Source organism: Hibiscus syriacus, unplaced genomic scaffold (assembly GCF_006381635.1).
Source record: "Hibiscus syriacus cultivar Baekdansim isolate YM2019G1 unplaced genomic scaffold, ASM638163v2 tig00117017_pilon, whole genome shotgun sequence".
Classification (NCBI taxonomy): domain Eukaryota; kingdom Viridiplantae; phylum Streptophyta; class Magnoliopsida; order Malvales; family Malvaceae; genus Hibiscus; species Hibiscus syriacus.
In genome coordinates, this window is record NW_024063526.1 from 2,323,590 (window position 1) to 2,342,147 (window position 18,558).

The following is an 18,558-nucleotide window of genomic DNA, read 5'->3' on the forward strand; positions in this document are numbered from 1 at the left end:
TGAGGAAGTCAAATTGGCTCTTAAAAAATGGGGAGGGACAAAGTTGTCGTTCTAGATTAAATTCCTATCACTGTGTGGTTTTCCCTAGGAGAAGAGAGAGTTAAGTGGTTGACCAACATCTTTAATATTATTCTAGAGACTGCCAAGATGCCAGTGGAGTGAAGAAAGTCTACGGTGATACCAATCTATAAGAATAAAGGAGATCCCCAACGTTGTGGCAACTACAGAGGTATTAAACTACTCAGCCATACCATGAAGCTATGGGAAAGGGTGATAGAGGCTAGGTTAAGACAGGTTACTAAGGTTTCAGAAAACCAATTTGGCTTTATGCCAGGCAGGTCTACTACGGAGGCGATTAATCTTCTTCGATGGCTTATGGAGAAATATAGGGTAAAAAATAGAGATCTTCACATGGCGTTCATTGAGCATGAGAAGGCGTATGATAGCGTTCCCCGCGATACGATCTGTAAGACCTTGGAAATGAGACGGATCCCAACTGCTTATATCTGCTCGATTCGTGATATGTACCGTAGATCTACTACATACGTCAGGACTACAGTTGGCGACACCGAGGTATTCCCGGTAGAAATCGGACTCCACCAGGGGTTGGCTCTTAGCCTTTGCATTTTCGCCTTGATTATGGACGACATCTATTGTGCGACACCAGACGGTGTTCTATGGTGTATGGTTTTCACTGACGACATTGTCTTAGTTGCTGAAACAAAAACTGAGCTGAATAGTAGACTGGCTACCTGGAAGACTGCTTTGGAAGAAAAAGGTCTAAGGATCAATATTGAAAAGACAGAGTATTTATGTTCAAACTTCAGTGGGAACCAAAACGATGAAGATGTAGAAATATACATAGAATGACACGTTCTCCCCTCAAAGGATTGTTTCAAGTACCTAGGGTCTATGATACATAAAGATGGGGGTGTGGATGATGACGTTACACAACGTATAAAGGCGGGATGGCTAAAGTGGAGGGTTGCTACTGGAGTTTTATGTAACAAAAAGGTGCCTCTAAAACTTAAGGGAAAAATTTATTGAATGGAAATAAGAACAGCGCTGTTGTATGGATCAGAATGTTGGGCAATCAAGAAGGATCACGTAAGGAGGATGGAAGCCGTAGAAATGAGAATGCTTCGATGGGCATGTGGTAGGACTCTGTGGGATATGACACCAAACTCTGCAATTAGGATGTCCTTGAGGGTGGTGCCTGTATCCGAGGGAGGGAAGACTACGGTGGTTTGGACATGTTCTTAGGCGACAACCGTCGGATGTGGTCAGCAGGATAGAGTCGATTTCAGTCGACGGTGCCAGAAGGAGAGGACAACCAAGGCGGAAGTGGGAAGACTGCTTAAGATTTGATTTGAAGGATTTAGCCCTTACCGAGGACATGACATCTGATAGGAAAGTATGAGGACTTAAGACCAGGGTAGCCGGTAGTGCGGGTCACATCCATTGGGTGTATCATCTCTGTCTTCTTTTATGCCTTTGTAGTAATTTCCATGACTTCTACTTTTTATACGTTTCAGTCATTGGAATTTATGAAGGCTTATAACAAGGGTAGCGGATTAGTGTTGCCTTAGTTTAAGTTTTAACCCAGTTGACTTTATTCCTTCTCGTAGCTTGCTATCGTTGACTCATGTGTATCCTTCTCTTCATGTTTCCTCTTTTTAAAGTTAGTCGGGCCTTACGTTTCTGTCTATATGCAGAGATTTTTACACAGGGATTTATTTGCAGGGATTACTTCTCATTACAGACGCACATAAGAAGACTGCATATGAAAATTGTTCAACTATGTATTTATTTATTTATTTATACATGCATTGCGTTTTATCTTTATTTTTAAATTTTCTGACTACCGGAGGTCTTCCACGGAAGCTGCTCTCAACCTGGCGTTGGGGGCAGCCTACTATCTTACCTCCCCCTTACCCCATTGAATTTGGGAATATAGTTTTGTTGTTGTTGTTGTATTCTTAAAAAATAATTTATTTTAATTACTAATTTTTTGTAATATTTTTGTCAAAACAAGTATTTAAATTATTATTTCATAATAATTTAATACTAACATCCTTAAAAAATAATTTATTACTTAATAATTTATTTTAATTACTAATTTTTTTGTAATATTCTTTTTGTCAAAACAAGTATTTAAATAATTATTTCATAATATATTTTTAAAAAAATATTTTATATATAAAAATATTATTAATGAGTTATCTTAAAATATTTTTTATATTTTTTATTATAGTTTAAGTTGACATATGGTATATATCATAATATTAATAAATGTAAATATAATTTAAATGTTATATTTTTAAATTGTATTTTGTAAATTCTAAACAGTTAAATTTTTAAACTACACTTTTATATAATACTTTTTAAAGTTACTTTTCAAGATTTGTGATAACTCTTACTTAAATAAATTTATTATGATGGGACATGATTCACATTTGGGCTCAATTAGTTCATGAATTAGTCCAATTGAAGATAAAAATGAGATTTTTTTTAAACTTGCGGAATGACTATTTTAGCTACAAACATAGAAATGTTTTCCTCTCATTACTTTTACTTTTTCTCTCTTTCATATTCTTCGTAATTAACTCTTACACTATATTTATGATGTAATTAACTCCTATACTATATTTATTTTAGGGCATCATATTATATTATGATGTGTTTTATATTATTTTGATGGGGTCATAATTTCAATTTATTTATTTTGTCAAAAATATTTTATTTATTTTTATATTATTTTACGTATTATAGCATTATTTTACTAATGATATGCGGTCAACTATGGTGTAAAAATAATCGTTTTTCTCTAAAACTTTTTAAGGTCATCTATCTTTTTTTTTTGTTATTGGTTGATAAAAGATGACAACAATCTTTGTACTAGTCCTCGTCTTCAATATTTCTAGTTTTTTTCTTTAATTTTTGTATCACATTTTTATTTCTTTAGTTTTCAATAATTTTGCCTCTATAGCACATTTCCGATCGTTTGATAGATATTTTAGTTTATCAGTTTTCTAAAGGTTGAATTTGACAATACCACAAGTAACAAGATAATGTTTATTTGTTATCATACTGATCTTTCATGCTTTGGACCCTTAGATTTAATTTGGATACACAATTTGCATTATTGAATTTTTTTTTAACTTCATTCGATTTTGATTTACAATTTGTTAGTAGTCTTTCATTATTTTTATCTCATTTTATAATTTGTTTGTCGTAAACATTTATTGTAATTTTAGGTATTTCATTTTTTTTAATAAAAACTAACCGCTTTTATAAAAAATATATTTTTCTTTGATGATTAATAATGTTATAAAAATATTTTATCTTTTACACTTTTAAAGTTAATTGAAAATTATCATTGATAATCCTCATCAATACTAACGGATTATAAATAATTTTTTGTCATCTCACTTATAATAATTGATTTAAATGTGTCAATACTTTTATATTATTTTGAAATTTTAAATATAATCATTATATTTTAATGTTTATATTAAATTTCTATATTAAATCGTCTCAGTGATAAAAAATGCCTTATAATATACGATTTTAACCAACTTTTTTTGGATTTGCCAAAATGACCAACAAAATCGCAATGCGAAATAAAAATCGCAACGCGATCTCCAGAATCGCAAATCAGTTCCCAGAATCGCAACGCGATTATGAAGAATCGCAATGCGATAGTACAAATTCGCATTGCGATTTTCCAGAATCGCAACGCGAATATGAAAATCGCAACGCGATTTTGACTATCACAACGCGAACATATAAATCGCAACGCGATTCTGACTATCGCAACGAGTATCCGTAAAATCATAACGCGTATCCGTAAATCGCAACAACAATACGTAAAATCGCAACACGTATCCGTAAATCACAACGAGAATACGTAAATCGCAACGCGTATCTATAATCGCAATGCGAATCTGTAAATCGCAACGAGATTCTGACTATCACAATACTGAATTTCAAATTCGCAACTCGATTTCTGAATTCGCAACAGGTTTTAATTTCGCAACACAAATGTTTTGGGTATATAACTACGCAGCAGTAGTAACTCATAACCTAAATCCCTAAATCGTAACTCATTCCATCTCCATCTATCACTCTCTCCGGCGACATACGTTCCTATATCCAACGACATCCTTCCTCATCCGACAACAGGTTTTAGTTTCGCAGCTCGTTTGTTTAGTAAATTAATTTACAATAATGAAATCATCTAATGTTGATCATGATAGATTTGTGTTTTGGAGGGTCATGGGAGAATGTTCATGGTGTTTTACAATATATGCCTTTACCCATGAATCTTCAACTAAAACTGTCATTAAAAAAGTTAACTTATGAAACTCTAATGTTACATGTTGCAAATAAATTGAATTTAGAGCCCCTAAGTGGATTTAGGCTATCTTATCAGAGAAATTGTAAAGTTTATTTGTTAACCGACAATGAAGATGTTGAACGATTCATTGCTTACATTAGTGTTTCAAGTGATGATGTTACATTGTATGTTGTTGAACCTAGAAATAGTGAAGTTGGGTTAGTAGCGGGTAGTAATCAACTAAGTTTTTCAACCCCAGTTTATGGTGCTCAAAATTTAATGGTTCCACCACAATTTCATCACCAAGCAAATATTGTTTCACCACATTTCCAATACCAAACACAATCTCAAAACTCACAACCTTTCCCTAATCCAAATCCCAATAAACTTTCAGCACCAAATTTCGGTTTTCGTATTGACCAGTTAGACGATGATGAGCCAACAGAAAAAATTGTGAGTACTAGTCAGTATTCGAAATTTGATCTTGGTCAATACCCGAACTTTGATCTTGGTCAATACTCGGATTTTGATGGTTTTTTAGAAGAAGAAACAGACCCTGCATGTAATGATTTTGATATTGGTCAATACCCGAATTTTGATGATGAAACAGCCATTGCCGAGGAAGATGTTGTTGATAATAATGAGGAGGAAGTTACGACTGTAAATGAACATGTTGAACATCCATTCTGTAATTCATATAACACTGAAGAAGAAAAAGAAGAAGAAGAAATCCCAAAGAAAAGTCCCCGAAGAAAATGCCACGGGAGTATAACTGGAATAGCCAGAATTACTTCAGATACCGGAAGAAGAGTTGGCAAAGATAGCAGTTGATTGTTACACAAAAATTATTCGTATCAAGAAAGATGATTTTTTGATACAAAGGAAGACTTGAAGATAGCTTTGTATACGAAATGTGTGGAAGATGGCTATCAACTAAAAGTTAACAAATCAAGCAAAGATCGTTTCGAAACAAGGTGTATGATTGACAAAAACTGTATGTGGCGTATGATTACAAAGATGATAAAAGATTGCGAAATGTTTCAAGTTAGGACTTTTATTGATAAACATACATGTTCAAGAACCCAAGTTTTTCCTCACCATAGACAGGCAAACAAAAAGGTGTTGGGTGGTTTTCTGGTTGAGTTAATGTTTTTGAATTGTAGGGTATATCAGGGACATGAAATTATGACTGACATGAATGCTCGGTTCAAGATTAGTATCTCATATTCTCAAGCTTGGAGAGCCAAATGTTATGCCTTGGAATTGTTGAGGGGGTCGCCAGAAGCATCGTTTGCCCAACTGCCGGCTTATTGTCACAATTTAAAGCTGAAAAATCCTGGGTCGGTAACTCATATCAAAACATATAGAGATTGACACTTTGAGTTGCTGTTTGTTGCCATTGGTGCTGCGGTTAGTAAATCAATATAATTTTGTTGACTCATTTTTGTTAGTTACATGCATTTCGCATTTAAATGATTATATTTCTTGTGTATATGATTTTGTAGATTCGTTCGTTTATTAATTGCATGCGCCCAATTATTATAGTTGACGGAGCACATTTAAAAGGTCGATACATTGGAGTAAACTTATTAGCAGTAGCCATGGATGCTAACAATGGGATACTATCAATAGCTTACGGGGTTGGCAAATCTGAAACCTCTGATTCATGGACATGGTTTATGGGGCATCTTAGGGATTGCATAGGTCCTATTAGCAATCTGACAATCATATCCGATAGGGCAAACTCAATTGACAACGCTGTTAGAAGGTGTTTCCTAGATGCTTTTCATGGACTTTGTGGTGTTCATTTGTATAGAAATCTAAAATCAAGGTCTGCTGGTATAAAAAATCACAAATGGACATACTGGAAGGCTGTAAAAGCTTATCAGGAAGTCGATTTTAATAAGCATATAAACTGTTTAAGACGTGTTTTGCCTCAGTGTGCTCAAACACTAGAAGATGTCGGGTTTGAAAGATGGTCAAGAGTACATCAACTTGGAGCAAGATATGGTTTCATGACGTCTAATAGTGCAGAATCAATCAACGCTCTAAGTCGTCATTCCCGAAAATTACTCATTATTATGTTAATGGAGTTTTTTCGAGCCTCTATTCAACAGTGGTACTACAAGAAAAGAAACCATGCAGGTATTATTTCTTTAAATTCGTAACTTATCATATATTTTACTAAGTATTATTTATTTAAATTTACAGAAACATTGGAACATCGTGTTACACCATGGATAGAAAAAAAGATAACGAAACTTGTTGTGAAGTCAACGTCATGGAGAGTTGAACCATGTTCAAACACTTTGTTTGAAGTACTGGATAATAACTTAAATGGGCTTGTCGATCTAAATGCAAAGACGTGTAGTTGTATGAAATGGAAAACATATGGTTATCCGTGTGGCCATGTTATAAAAGTTTCTCTTCATCTAAACCAAGATGATTCAAGCGCATACGCTATGGATTGCTACACTACAGAAGTATATCGACAGACTTATGGCGAGATTGTCTACCCTATTCTACATCCTTCTAAGTGGGACATACCAGATGACTTACAAACAGTTTTTCCACCAGCCATGGACAGAAGGCTACCTGGCCGACCAAAAAGTCACGATCGTATACCATCTAAGGGTGAAGAGAAAAAGAGATCGACATGTAGTCGGTGCAAGGAAAGTGGTCATACAAGGTTGACATGTGGATCACCAGTGCCATCACAATCATCTTTTCCTCTACCAAAATATGGATCCTCATCAAAATCCCAATCAGAACTGGCTTCACCTTTTGGGACTGTTAACTTAGGTGATTTTTAAATGCAAACGTTGTATTATGTGTATATTATGTGTGAACTTTTAACATTTTCAGTTAGGCATGTATTTGTAACTTGAGTTTGAACATTGCTATGATAAGTTCAGTTGTTATCACTTATTAGACATTCATTTGACTATCGCAACGCGGAAATCGCAACGCGAATATGACTATCGCAACACGGAAATGACTATCGCAATGCGGAATTGACTATCACAATGCGGAAATGACTATCGCAACGAGAGAATCGCAATGCGAAATGAAAATCGCAATGTGAAATGAAAATCGCAACGAGTGAATCGCAATGCGAAAATGAAAATCGCAACGCGAAATTAGTTTCGCGTTGCGATTTTAATTTTCGCATTGCGATTCACTCGTTGCGATTTTCATTTCGCATTGCGATTCTCTCATTGCGATAGTCATTTCCGCGTTACGATAGTCTGTTTTGCATTCAACATAATGCAGATTGAAATCAACAAATCAACTATTACATTTCAATCAATTAAACAAGCACAAATATTATGTACACATCAATTAAACAAATCAACATTTACAAATCATCTTTTACAAATCAATTAAACAATCAAAAAATAATAATGAAATCAACTTTTGCACCCATACATCCATTTCACGCAGCTCACTTCAGGATTAACCTGCAGAAACCAAACATTGAATCAACAACACTTTCTACACATCTAAAACCTACAAACAGCAAATTATTGAATTCTAGCTACTTAACCAAACATTTTCAAACCAAAAAGAGTAAATATGTTTAACAACACTTGCATTTGACTTACAAATTGTTTATGGACACTTTCATAACGCGGATGCAGGTAGGCAGCGTCTCGCATATATCGCTCTAGCCATAAAATGTCGAAACCACAAGTCTACTACACCTCTATCTCTATCGGTGGGAGGTAGAAAATGTGTACTTCCTGTCGTCAAACGCTCCAAGCACATGCATACGAGAGGACCACAATCCCCTCTGGCTTCCTTCGTTTGTTGTGGCGCGGTCTCGTCTCTGATAACTGTAACATTGAACTTCTTTTGCTTTTTGTTTCTAGACTTAGTCCAATAATCAATTGCATCCAAGAATTTAGCCAAATGAGAGCTCCATCCCTTAATCATATCTCTCAAATCAGACAATGATATGTAATTTATCATGCTGTCATATACTATTGTCTTTAGGGATGGAGCTGAAGCTCGACGAGAAGCCAATGAGTACGGTCCAAAACAGGGATAAACACCTGTATCGAAATGTAATAATTCAAATTGCGCACTTATTTATGAACACCTTTAAAATATTTAAACAAATATAATAACCTTATCGACCTCCCACCATGCAGGATAAAGTTTAGCTTGTCCATTAGCCAACACATATGATTCTTGTCGTTGATTCTTCTAGTGAACTACGTGAAAAGACGTCGGCATAATTGTATATCGCGTTTTTTTAATATTTGTCTTCAATTTCCTTACAATTAGAAGACGTGTCACCCATGCATCAGTATGCTGTTTTACAAAAAAAGACATATATTAGTGAATTACATAAATTTAAAAAAAATTAATCAAACTGAAATATAAGAAATATAAGACTTACCCCCCATCGAAATAGCCGTTGTCTTCAACCCCTAATAATACACCCCACCAAGGCCGTTCAATCAACAAATGCATATCATCGTTGAGTTTGTATATGTCAGCATAACACCCTTGGCTCCGCTCATGTAGATAAAAATCAACTGCGGTCTTAGCCCAAAGGGTATTATCCAGAATTGTTTCCTGTAGTTGTTTCCTCTCCACTTCATCTGCCGGAATGGTACTGGCCGGTAACTTATACGAAAGCCAACAGTCATCCATCATGTTCGGCACGTGAGGGGGCCTCTCAATAATTCGATATATTACGCCGTGTGAATCGGGCTCTAGAATGTTGGAAGGGACCTCTTCAACGATGACAGTGGCCTCTTGAACGGTGGGAGGGGACTCTTGAGGGATGATAGGGGCCTCTTGAACGATAGGGGAGGCCTCTTGAACGATGACAGGTGAGTCGGGCTTTTTCTTACGGATTCTTCGTACTATTGGGGTGAACGGAGACGTAATGGCACGTGCACGCCGTCTGATGCGTGAACTCCGTCTTGCAAGAAAAACCCGACGTAGAGCATCCACCTTAGCGGGTCGCTAAAAACAAATTAATACATAAATCAGTAAACAAACAAACATGATATTAAACAGTGAGAACAAAGACAAATATATTTCAAACTTGCACGGTATTCACCCAAGTAATTATTATATTATTGTTCACAAAATGCATCAGATAACATTCTACAAGTAAGCACTTATATAAACATTTAAAAGGACAACATATAGGTTTAGTGCAGGTTCAATGACAACATAAAGAGTAGTAGTTTATTCTTGAAACTTAAATTTTCAACACTGTGAAGTTAGTATTTGTCTTTTGGTTGAAGTAATGCAATTCATTCAAGTTTCAATTTGCAGAAGAAGAATAGAATCTGAAACTTAAAATCGCAACGCGAAAATGACTATCGCAATGCGAAAATGACTATCGCAATGCGAAAATGACTATCGCAATGCGAATTTGACTATCGCAACGAGAGAATCGCAATGCGAAATGAAAATCGCAACGCAATTATAGTTTTGCGTTGCGATTTTGGTTTCGCGTTGCGATTTTGGTTTTGCGTTGCGATTCTCTCGTTGCGATTCACTTCGCGTTGCGATAGTCATTTTTCACGTTGCGATTTTAAGTTTCGTGTTGCGAAAGTAAACTATTTATTCTTCTGCAAATTGAAACTTGAATGGATTGCATTACTTCAACCAAAAGACAAAACAAAGACAAATACTAACTTCAGAGTATTAAAGAATACACAGTTTAGCAGAATTGGCAGCAATCGAACAAATTTACTTTCAACCAAAAAACAAAACAAAGACAAATACTAACTTCACAGTGTTAAAGAATACACAATTTAGCAGAATTGGTAGCAACCGAACAAATTTACTTTCAACCAAAAGACAAAACAAAGACAAATACTAACTTCACAGTGTTAAAGAATACACAGTTTAGCAGAATTGGCAGCAACCGAATAAATTTACTTCGACCAAAAGACAAAACAAAAGACAAATACTAACTTCACAGTGTTAAAGAATAAATAGTTTAGCAGTATTGGCAGCAACCGAATAAATTTACTAAGCAATCTAAGTGAAATGGTTAATCTAAGTGAAATTACGAGTAAATTTATCATCAAGTTAAATATGGAAAATCTTAAACTTACCTCGTTGCGTAGAGTATGAACCTCATTCTGCAACGATACTACCATCTCACGTAGAGCGGCAACCTCACCACGTAAAGTAGACACCTCCACACGCCATGCACCATCGTTATCGCGTAGAGTACTGATCTCCTCACGTAAGGCATTGACCTCATCACGTAACTCCCTTGACTCATCCCGTGGAGGTGGAGGTGGAGAACAGGGAGATAGAAGTCGTGGCATCTTTGCCGGTAACCTATCATGAGGTGATGGTGGAGAAGAGGCTCAATGATGTGACGGGATAGGTGATGGCTCTCGTTGTAGAGGTGTATAGTCGGGTCGATAAGGTGATGGCTCTGGGTGAGGTGATGGCTCTCGAAGTGAAGGAAGTGGAAGCTGCTCATCATTCGTGCCATCAAAAAAACGCTGACTAGCTTGCCACCAATCAGTGGCAAGCCCAGCCTCCGTGGGTGTCAGTCTCTGTAATGGAGTGTTGACCTCCTAAAAATATAAAAACTCAAACAAAGTTAAACGTCTACTATTAATAACTTGTTTATATATGATAGTATTTGTGTTAACTTACATTATTTATTGTCGCATATGATATTAAGTCTTCCCAATCCAACAGACGTTTCCTCTTCCAGGAAATAGCCCTAGGAATATCATTTGAAGTTTTTAATGCATATGTCCGCATGCTGGGGAAAGCCTCGAATATCCAAATCTACAAACAATATAATAACAAACATTAGTAATTGTTAAATAATTAATTATAATTTTGAAAACATTATATAGAAATTCTTATCTTAAAGGCCCAAATAAAGCCTGACAAAGTGTATTTCGACCCATCGCCACGCAAACTTTTACGGTCATCAAAGGCAGACGACAACTTAGTCCAGGTAGCTTTCCATATATACGAACCCCACGGAAACAGATTCCATGCATTTAGGTCCTCTACCAATAATATTAGCTCCTGAGGAATAGGTTGTCTGGCCTCTCTGCCTAAAAAGCAGGCATAAAAAAGTACTAGAAGGCATACTCGGACAACATCGACGTCATTCATCCGAGTAAAACCATCTTTCTTATTAAACAATTTCTTCAGGTCGTCGACGTGTAAGTTCGGCTTCTCTATTGACTCATCAGGAAAAACCCAGGATAACCATGATGGGCGGGTGATATGACGAGTGTACCGGCCTACATCATCGTGTCCGAATCATAGACCAGTGATTAAGCAGAACTCCTTCCGCCCAAAACAAGTATACGCCGGTGGAGAATGAAACCATATCTCTTCCTCACCACGTTGTATACTGTCGGGTAGATCGCTAGTCATGGTCTAAAGCCACAAATGGGTCAAATTAGCATCTCCACCCGGATGCTGTACTCTCAGCCATGGCCTGAAGCAGGTTTCCTCAAACAATTTTCTTTGTGCAGGTGAAAGCTTCGAAGCAATTGTAGTGGCTAGGCTAACTTTATTCCTTAATGTCAATGAAGCCGAAAAAAATTTCTACAAAAACAATAAACATACCAAGTTAGATATACCAAAAACTACACTGTGAAGATATACCAAAAACAATAAACATAAAGAGTAGTAGTTTATTCTTGAAACTAAAATTTGCAACACTGTTTTGTCTTTTGGTTGAAATGAAAATCTCAACGAGAGAATGACTATCGCAATGCGGAAATGACTATCACAACGAGAGAATCGCAACGCGAAATGAAAATCGCAACGAGAGAATCGCAATGTGAAATTAAAATCGCAACGAGAGAATCGCAACGCGAAATGAAAATCGCAATGCGATTTTGGTTTCGCGTTGCGATTATCTCGTTGCGATTTTCATTTCGCGTTGCGATTCTCTCGTTGCGATTTTCATTTCTCTCGTTGCGATAGTCATTTTCGTGTTGCGATTTTCATTTTCATGTTGCGATTTTAAGTTTAGAAACTATTCTTCTTCTGCAAATTGAAACTTTAATGGATTGCATTACTTCAACCAAAAGACAAAACAAAGACAAATACTAACTTCACAGGGTTAAAGACTAAACAATTTAGCAGTATTGGCAGCAATCGAATGAATTTAATAAGAAATCTAAGTGAAATAGTTAATCTATTATTGAAATTACCAGTAAACTTATCATCAATTTCAGTATGAAAAAACTTAAAATAATGCAAAAATTTCAAAATAAAAATAATTAAAAAAACTAACCCTCGGAGGTTGATTTTCCATTTCTAAATGATTGTGAGGGATTTCTGACCGTGAATGGTTGTGAGGGATTTCGCCGGAGATGGGGACGGAAATCTTCGAAGATGGGGATGGATTTCACCGTAGAGAATGAGAGATGGAGATGAGACTGAGTTGTGATTTTAGGTTTTAGGTTACGAGTTGCGATTACGGGATATACTGTGGACGGTTCAGTGTTCCTATAATTAATATTCGTGTTTGGAATTTGAAAATAAAATACGCGTAGCGATTCTAATGGCGCTTTAAAAATCGCGTTGCGATTTACGGATACGCGTTGCGATTTTACGTATTGTCGTTGCGATTTACGGATACGCATTGCGATTTACGTATTCTCGTTGCGATTTACAGATATGCGTTGCGATTTACGTATTGTCGTTGCGATTTACGGATACGCATTGCGATTTTACGTATTGTCGTTGCAATTTACGGATACGCGTTACGATTTTACGGATACTCGTTGCGATTTACGGATACGCGTTACGATTTTACGGATACTCGTTGCGATAGTCAGAATCGCGTTGCGATTTATATGTTCGCGTTGCGATTTTCATATTCGCGTTGCGATTCTGGAAAATCACAATGCGAATTTGTACTATCGCATTGAAATTCTTCATAATCGCGTTGCGATTCTGGGAACTGATTTGCGATTCTGGAGATCGCGTTGCGATTTTTATTTCGCATTGCGATTTTGTTGGTCATTTTGGCAAATCCAAAAAAAGTTAGTTAAAATCGTATATTATAAGGCATTTTTGGTCACTGAGGCGATTTTCTCTTATTTGTATTTAAAATTTTTGTTCAATTTACACGAATTAAAATACTTCGATGGTTAAAGAGATAATTGTTATTATTAAAGGTAATGTGTTTGAGCACTAACGACTACAAGGTATTTGAGTGTTCATTGTTAAATGGTTGAAAATCTATATAATAGAAACTACCACATATAATCACCCTAGATTAATAAAAAAAATTTGGTGAATTCACTTTTATTTAATTTTATCATTATTACTAACTTAGTACTTATAAAAAAGTAAAATAACTTTTTAATCATATGTATTTATACTTTTTTATCGATATAACCTTAAAAATTCTAAATATAGAGAATTAAAAAAATTATATTGTTAAATTAATATTTTTTTTATATTTCCAAATATTAATGGTCAAATTGATAGGGATTATAATGGTAAGGAATAAAAGAGTTATTTTTCCTTTACTTTACGGTTACCAGTAATTAACGTAAATCTGAAAAGTTTGAGCAGATTTTTTTTAAATAAACAATAGGGTAAATTCTATAAATAGTCTCCAAACGTTTAGCAAAATTTACATTTTGGTCATTAAATTTTTAAAACTTATAATACAATCATTGAACTTTTACTTCGTTTTTCATTATGGTTCTTTCCGTTACGTTCCGTTACTTGGATCTCACATGACAATTGCCTTCCGTCAACCTCCTCCTCCTTCTTCTTCTTCGATTTCCTACAACTGGAGTCCATTCAAAACTTTAATAAAAGAATCATCTTTGGGTCAACAGCAAAATGTCATATGATTGAACTCTAATCAGACTGTGAGTGCTTATTGATACTCCTAACCTACTCAAGTTCTTTTCCCGAATTTCGGACAACAATTTTGCTAACACAAGAAGGTAATTGATAATCGGATCTTCAAGGCACCCAATCAGTTATCACAAGATGATTTTCACTCCTTTATTCCTCCGTAGATCCAAAGGTTGTCCCTTTATTCTGATAAAAAAAAAACCAGAGTAAATAAATCCTCCAAACTCCCTTCTTTCCTCCAAACAAGGCGATGGTTGAAATGCGACGGAGCTCTTCCTCTTCCAAACGACCCCTTCTTCTCTCGCTACATCGCTTCCTATCCTTAGAAAACGATCCAAGGTCTTAACTTTGTTTTTTGTTTTCTGATAATCCATAAATTTTAATTCTTTAGCGCTTTCAATTTGCATGCGTGTTAAAACTTCTATTTTTTTTCATCTTCAAATTTGAATCTAGGACTGATTGTTTTTTCCCTTTAAGCATCTGAGCTGACATAAAGAGACCAGATGATTTTCAACAGAAGGCAAGAACGCCTCAAAGTAATTCCATCTGGCATTGCTATAATCCAAAATATTGGGGAGATAGATTATCATATATAGTAACAAGTACATGAAACAAGACGAAATGGATAATATTTTCATGACAACTTTCTTCCCCTGCTAATTTAAAATTGATCAGCTGCAATCACCCTTACAACTTTATCCAAAGTCTACACAAGGTCCAAGCAAGTCGATATCAAAAGGGAAGAAGAATATCCTAATGTTCTCTTAGGTACTTGTACATGACACTATTTCTAAATGAGATCTCACACTTGCTTCAAAAGAAAGAACCCCTAAAGTCATCGGCATATAAAGCATTCAAATTGTCCTTTCCGGTTTTTTCAATAAATATTTACATCTTGGACGTGTAAGAGAAGCCAAGCATAGAATGGAAGTTTGGGGAAGATATGGGTGTTCAATAAATGTTGTTTCTAAGTGAATAAGAAGAAGAAAAATGGAAGTTTGGGGAAGATACGGTTGTTTCTCAGGGAAGAAGAAGAAAAAGAGTTAATGCATAAGTAAAAACTAACAGAGGTAACGGAATAGACCTTATTGAAAATGAATTAAAAATTAGATGACTGTATTGTAAGTTTAAAAATTAGACTATCAAAATATAAGAACCTTAAATGGTCGGAGACTATTTATGTACTTTATCCTAAATATCAATAGATTAACTTGAAATCATAAAAAAAACTAATTTTAAAATTATAAAGTAATATTATAATCTTAACATATTTAAATCATAATTATTTTTGTTAAATTAAATTTTCTTTATATAACTTTTACACAAAATATTTTCTTTTCATTACAAAATCTAATTATATTCTAATTATTCACACACAAATTGTAAATAAATAAATAAGACCCCTCTCTCAGTATCTGGTTCTTTAAGAAAACCATAAAATCCCCCATTATTTCCTCCTCCTTTGGCTTTAGAACACCAAATCTAACCTGGGTATCTTTCATTCCCCATGTTTTCTTGAGGGTTAGAATCTTTTTCTCTTTCTGGGTTACCTTCAATTCTTGTTAAGGTTACAATTTCATCATCTGGGTACTCTTAGATCTCCCATTCAAAATTTGGGATCCTTCTATTTCCCCAAAATTTTCAATGTCACAAAACTTTTCGATTGAGCTTTACTTCGATCCAGCACTTGAAAACCAAGTCTTGAAAACTTGGAATATTTTGGCTCGTCGGCAAATCAGCACTCAGTTAATTGATATCGAGTCCAGGCCTCACATTACCCTTTTCTCAAGCCCTTTTCTCGACCCTGCGAGGCTCGAATCTGTTGTAAAGTCCTTTGTTTCAAAGCAAGAACCATTGGCTCTATCTTTCTCTTCCATTGGGACTTTCCCAAATGAAAAAAATGTTCTTTTTCTCGCACCAGCTCCAACAATGGCCCTCCTACAGTTCCAGGCTCAATTATGTGAGGCTATTAAAAAGGAAGGGATTGAAATTGGAGAAGAGTTCAAAGCTGACGCTTGGATTCCCTGTTGTGCTGTGGCTCAAGAAGTTCCAAAAACAAGAATGGCGGAGGCATTTTGTTTGTTGAGGGAGTTGAAGTTGCCTTTTTCTGGGTACGCAATGGATATTGGATTGGTGGAGTTTCCACCTGTTCGTGAGCATTTCTCATTTGGACTTGGAAATACATTAGAGGCGTGAGATCTTAAAGGGTCATTAATGGCAAACGTTATTTCTTGCTTCTCTTTTGGTTACAATTTCAGAAGTTGTTAATGTAGGTTTTATAATTGAAATATGAATGTTGGATTCTCAATTGCAACTTCGTTTCTTATGATTTTTCTTCTTCTCGTTGATAGTATGTTTTAGCATTAAATAATCAGATTCTCCATTGAATTGGGATAAGAAGGGATTGGCCCAAAATTGTTGTCCTATGTCCTCTATGTATAGGTGAATTGTGAATATTGTAAGGAATCCCATCAATGCACTGAGTTTTTAGGTGTTACTATTGCATAATCTCTTCTATGTTAGTCTCACTTCTGACATTGACGAGGAAATGTTTAATCATGATATGACTAGATTATGTACTGGATTTGGAAAAATTATATTTGGTTCATGGCTTTTATTGATGTGCTATCTTGGTTTAGATGTCTGAAAACATGTAGTTATATTCATATTTTCACCACCAAACTTATAATTTGGATTTTAGGAAGTGAATGCTGAAGTATGTTCTTTATTTTTACTAGGATCTTGATATGAGATTTTGTTTATGGACATCTATCCTTTTGACTGGAGTTTTTGGTCTTTGGGTTCTATATAAAACAAAAGATCATCTTAATTGGCTTTGGGTGCTTAAGAGTTTTCTTTTTTGATGTTTAACATTATGAATTGAGGATTTGACAGTGTCATCTACTGTTTGTGTCTTAGTTTAGAATTGTAACCATTAGTTCATACATGTTGGTGGTTCATTAGTCAAAGCCATCACTATGTCGTTTGTCAGCCATAGTGTCCATATTGATAAATACTTGTTTTTGGCTAAGCAAAGCAGATAAACCCGAGCCAAAGATAAATATTCTCTTATAAGATTTATTGCATGATTTTGTAATCTAGTCCTATCTTGATGGTAGACTGGTATGTCTAGTCGGCTACATACTCTTTGTGGGATCCTGAACCATGCACATCACGCCCAGCAGCTGCAGTGAACACACTTTTAATGGAAATGTATTCAAATAGCATGAATTGACTTGCAGAGTGATATGATTTGCTATAGAGAGATTGCCTGATTCTTAGATATTTTAGTTCCTTTCCTTCTTGAAAGTGTTCATAGGTTAGAGAATCAAGTCTTTCACATTTACTCCTAATCTGTCTTTCATAGCAAGATTTTGATAATATTCTGTTTATCTTTTTGCATTCCATGATTAGAAGGAAACTCATAATCAAGTGTTGTTCTTTCATCATTTCCCTTTAATGTTTTTTGTTAAATTGTTTATTTTTTGATGTCCCTTTATCGGGACCGTCTTGATCATCATTTCCAAGTTCCTTGCCTGTTTTGCCTTGTCTTTTACTTGGTTTATTGCCCCACACCATGTTTGCACACAAGTTGCCATTGTTTTTTTTGTCATTATTGCACTAATCATTTCCAGGTTCTAGTTGTTGGAGATTATAACAAGATATGCGGTTCGATTTTTCTTTCGTGTACAGAAGCCAGATGCTGGGACTCGAGTTCCAGACCCCTACTAAATGTCACCTTGAAAGGATGACTACATGAGCCAAGTGAAATAAGTTTCGAGTTCGTAGTTGACTGTGATACTCAGTTGGTCTATATTACAAATTTCATTTTTTTTTCTTTCTTATTATTGGTCTCAACACAATGGAGAAGCAGGGGAAAAAACTCTTGTAGTTTGGCATGTTTGCAAAATGCCACTTCAAGTAGGAGAAATTCCACGTTCGTTGGAAGTTGATAATTTCAATAGAGTTTGGATGTTGCTTCTGATTTCATTAATAGGCAAAATACAGTTAGCAACATTCTCTTCCTTTTAGCTGTCTCATTTGATTCATAATTTTAGAAGAGAGTGTATTCACCTTAGAGGTATTGAGTTTGAACAACTATGTTTGTAGGATGTGTAAGTTGTTAATGGTTAAGAAAGATTTTGAACATATATCATTATAATCATCTCAACTATTAAAAAAAGTTAAAAGTAATTTCCAACTTATCTGAAATTAAAATCTAAGTTGAAGTTGAGGATAAGAATCGGGGTTTTCTAATACAAAGAACCTTAAAAAACATCCTACTAAAAAATTCTTGAACACCCGTTGTGGTTTTAGTTAGGGACGAGCAAAACTTGTCGAAAAATTGATATTTTGTTACTTGAAAAAAA

At 35.2% G+C, this 18,558-nt stretch overlaps 1 protein-coding gene and 1 long non-coding RNA gene across 2 annotated transcripts; both read left to right on the forward strand.

The window, feature by feature from the left end:
- Positions 1–4,509: 4,509 nt before the first annotated feature.
- LOC120195689 lies at positions 4,510–18,222 on the forward strand. The gene is made up of 3 exons (XR_005523090.1): positions 4,510–4,524; positions 5,298–5,300; positions 17,995–18,222. It is a non-coding gene; the product is annotated as an uncharacterized LOC120195689 (long non-coding RNA).
- Positions 15,593–17,899, forward strand: LOC120195688. Its single transcript, XM_039197627.1, has 2 exons — positions 15,593–16,411; positions 17,824–17,899. The coding sequence occupies exon 1, from the start codon at positions 15,833–15,835 to the stop codon at positions 16,382–16,384; it is 552 nt and encodes a 183-aa protein (XP_039053558.1). The 5' UTR covers positions 15,593–15,832; the 3' UTR covers positions 16,385–16,411; positions 17,824–17,899.
- Positions 18,223–18,558: the final 336 nt, after the last annotated feature.